The sequence below is a fragment of the Aureococcus anophagefferens genome, assembly GCF_000186865.1.
Source record: "Aureococcus anophagefferens unplaced genomic scaffold AURANscaffold_37, whole genome shotgun sequence".
Classification (NCBI taxonomy): Eukaryota; class Pelagophyceae; order Pelagomonadales; family Pelagomonadaceae; genus Aureococcus; species Aureococcus anophagefferens.
In genome coordinates, this window is record NW_008705594.1 from 203,761 (window position 1) to 205,562 (window position 1,802).

At 44.5% G+C, this 1,802-nt stretch overlaps 2 protein-coding genes across 2 annotated transcripts in view; one reads left to right on the forward strand and one right to left on the reverse strand.

Annotated features, from left to right (window-relative positions):
- AURANDRAFT_67316 (hypothetical protein) overlaps positions 1–1,007 on the forward strand; it is a gene marked incomplete at both ends in the record, with an annotated part of 3,877 nt that extends 2,870 nt beyond the window's left edge. The window contains 4 exons of the mRNA XM_009042741.1: positions 72–140; positions 266–362; positions 514–618; positions 691–1,007. Coding sequence (XP_009040989.1) covers positions 72–140; positions 266–362; positions 514–618; positions 691–1,007 — 588 coding nt within the window. The remainder of the gene's footprint in view (positions 1–71; positions 141–265; positions 363–513; positions 619–690) is intronic.
- A 92-nt stretch (positions 1,008–1,099) lies between these two features.
- AURANDRAFT_67317 (hypothetical protein) overlaps positions 1,100–1,802 on the reverse strand; it is a gene marked incomplete at both ends in the record, with an annotated part of 2,961 nt that continues 2,258 nt past the window's right edge. Inside the window, one exon of the mRNA XM_009042779.1 lies at positions 1,100–1,671. Coding sequence (XP_009041027.1) covers positions 1,100–1,671 — 572 coding nt within the window. The remainder of the gene's footprint in view (positions 1,672–1,802) is intronic.

Here is a 1,802-nt window from a genome sequence, read left to right on the forward strand (position 1 = left end):
ATGAATTTGTTCTCATCATGAGCAAATGCCCGCGCCAAATCCCGCTGCTTGTACTCACCTTTTTTGTGTAGAGCTGCAAAGACGACACGGCCTTTGGCTTGAATGCATTGAATTTGCGCTCCGGGAATCTTGTTCACTCAGTCATGACGATTGCAGAAAGCTCCTAACACGCAAATTCGCCAACTTCTCCCCGGGCGAAATCGACCACTTCGTTTTTACCAAAGTTGCGTCTTCACAACCCTCAGCACAAATCTCATTGTCGTAGGTAGGGCTGGTTGATGACAATAAAGATGGCTTTGTCACCCTAGAGAAAATTCAGTCCTTTTCACGCACAAACAAAATCATTGCCGATGTTTTCCCTTGTCAGTTGCTTGATTGAGCCAGCGGGAAGTTCAACTTGTGTGTATGTAAAGGGAATTAGCTAGGCTACCCTTCAATGAACTGGGTACTTGCAGTTTAAACGAACCCCACTAGTCTCGTGGAAAATTCTTAAGTCAAGATTCCGTTGAGTAGATGAAAATCTTAAAAGAAATGAGGAAAATGAAAAGATAATTGATGAGGCTTGTCGTGATATGAACATTGATTTTGATATTTTTCAATACAAACCTGTGTTATTTTGTCCGTGTGGACACGATATATTAAGAAATCATTTTATAGGTTTACCAAATTCCAATAAAGTTATTTGCATAGGTAGTGAATGTGTTAAACATTTTATTGTTAATGAAGGTGTGACGAAGTTAAAATGTTTCAAGTGTGATAAGGGACAGCGTTCCAAGGACGGTATAATTTTATGTTCTACTTGTGGAAAGTATATTAGGGATTGTATAGAGAGCGGTTTTGCGAAACGCCTTAATGGGCATTGGTCTCTTGAAAGAGATCGTAAGAAACAAAAGGAACGATTCAAAGAGTTTATAAGGACAGATTTACCGAGAAAATTGCGGGTTATGTATGAAAGAGGCAAATGTTGGAAGGAATTTATGGTTTTACTTTGGAAAGTAGCTTTCTAGTCAATCAAGATAATAATTTGGCATAAAGGGTAAGTTGAGTGAGCCTCAAGGCCCACCCCACTACCCTAGTTTACTAGCTAAACTCCCTCTCTCTAAAATAGGTTCGGCTGGCCTTCCGGATTGGTGGGATTGTTATGCTCATCAAACCACTTGAGGTCGCTTAACGTATAGTTGATGTTTGGATTGAAGGCTTTGTTGCTGGTCATGTCGCCCAGCCGCCATCCGTTCTCGATGGCCGCTTGGCACATGGTAAAGAAGGTATGGGGCCAGTCCCTTGCCCAATCAATCGGAGTGCGCTTCATCTGGATCATATGGTTAGCCACAATTGCAAGCTTCCGAAACCGTGGAGCTGGGCCCTGGGTCTTAACCCGCTCCACCTTCCAGCCATTCTTTTGGCTGTTGAGCCAGTTCTGGTCAAGCTCGACCTCAAGCCCCCAGTTCTCCTTCGTGTAGCCTTTGATGCTTGATATATTCCGAAATACCGTGTTGATCTCTTGGCCCCGGCCCTTGCCCTTCGGCCCCTGCATCTTGCCTATCTTCCATAGGGCAAACCACACAAACAAATTGGAATCAAATTTTATCAGCTCTGGAGTTGGTCCACTTTCATGCACCCGCACAGGTTTGACATCATACTCATCACAAAAGGTGAGCCATCCGTCCTTTCCTGACCAAGCTGACTTTTGATTCCTCTTCGTGCTTTCGGCACGGTCGTTGGCTTGCTTCGCCACCACTTGGTTGCCGATCGCTGCCTGCTCTCCCGTGAGGCCCACAGTCAGGCGTGCCATAAATTGTGCA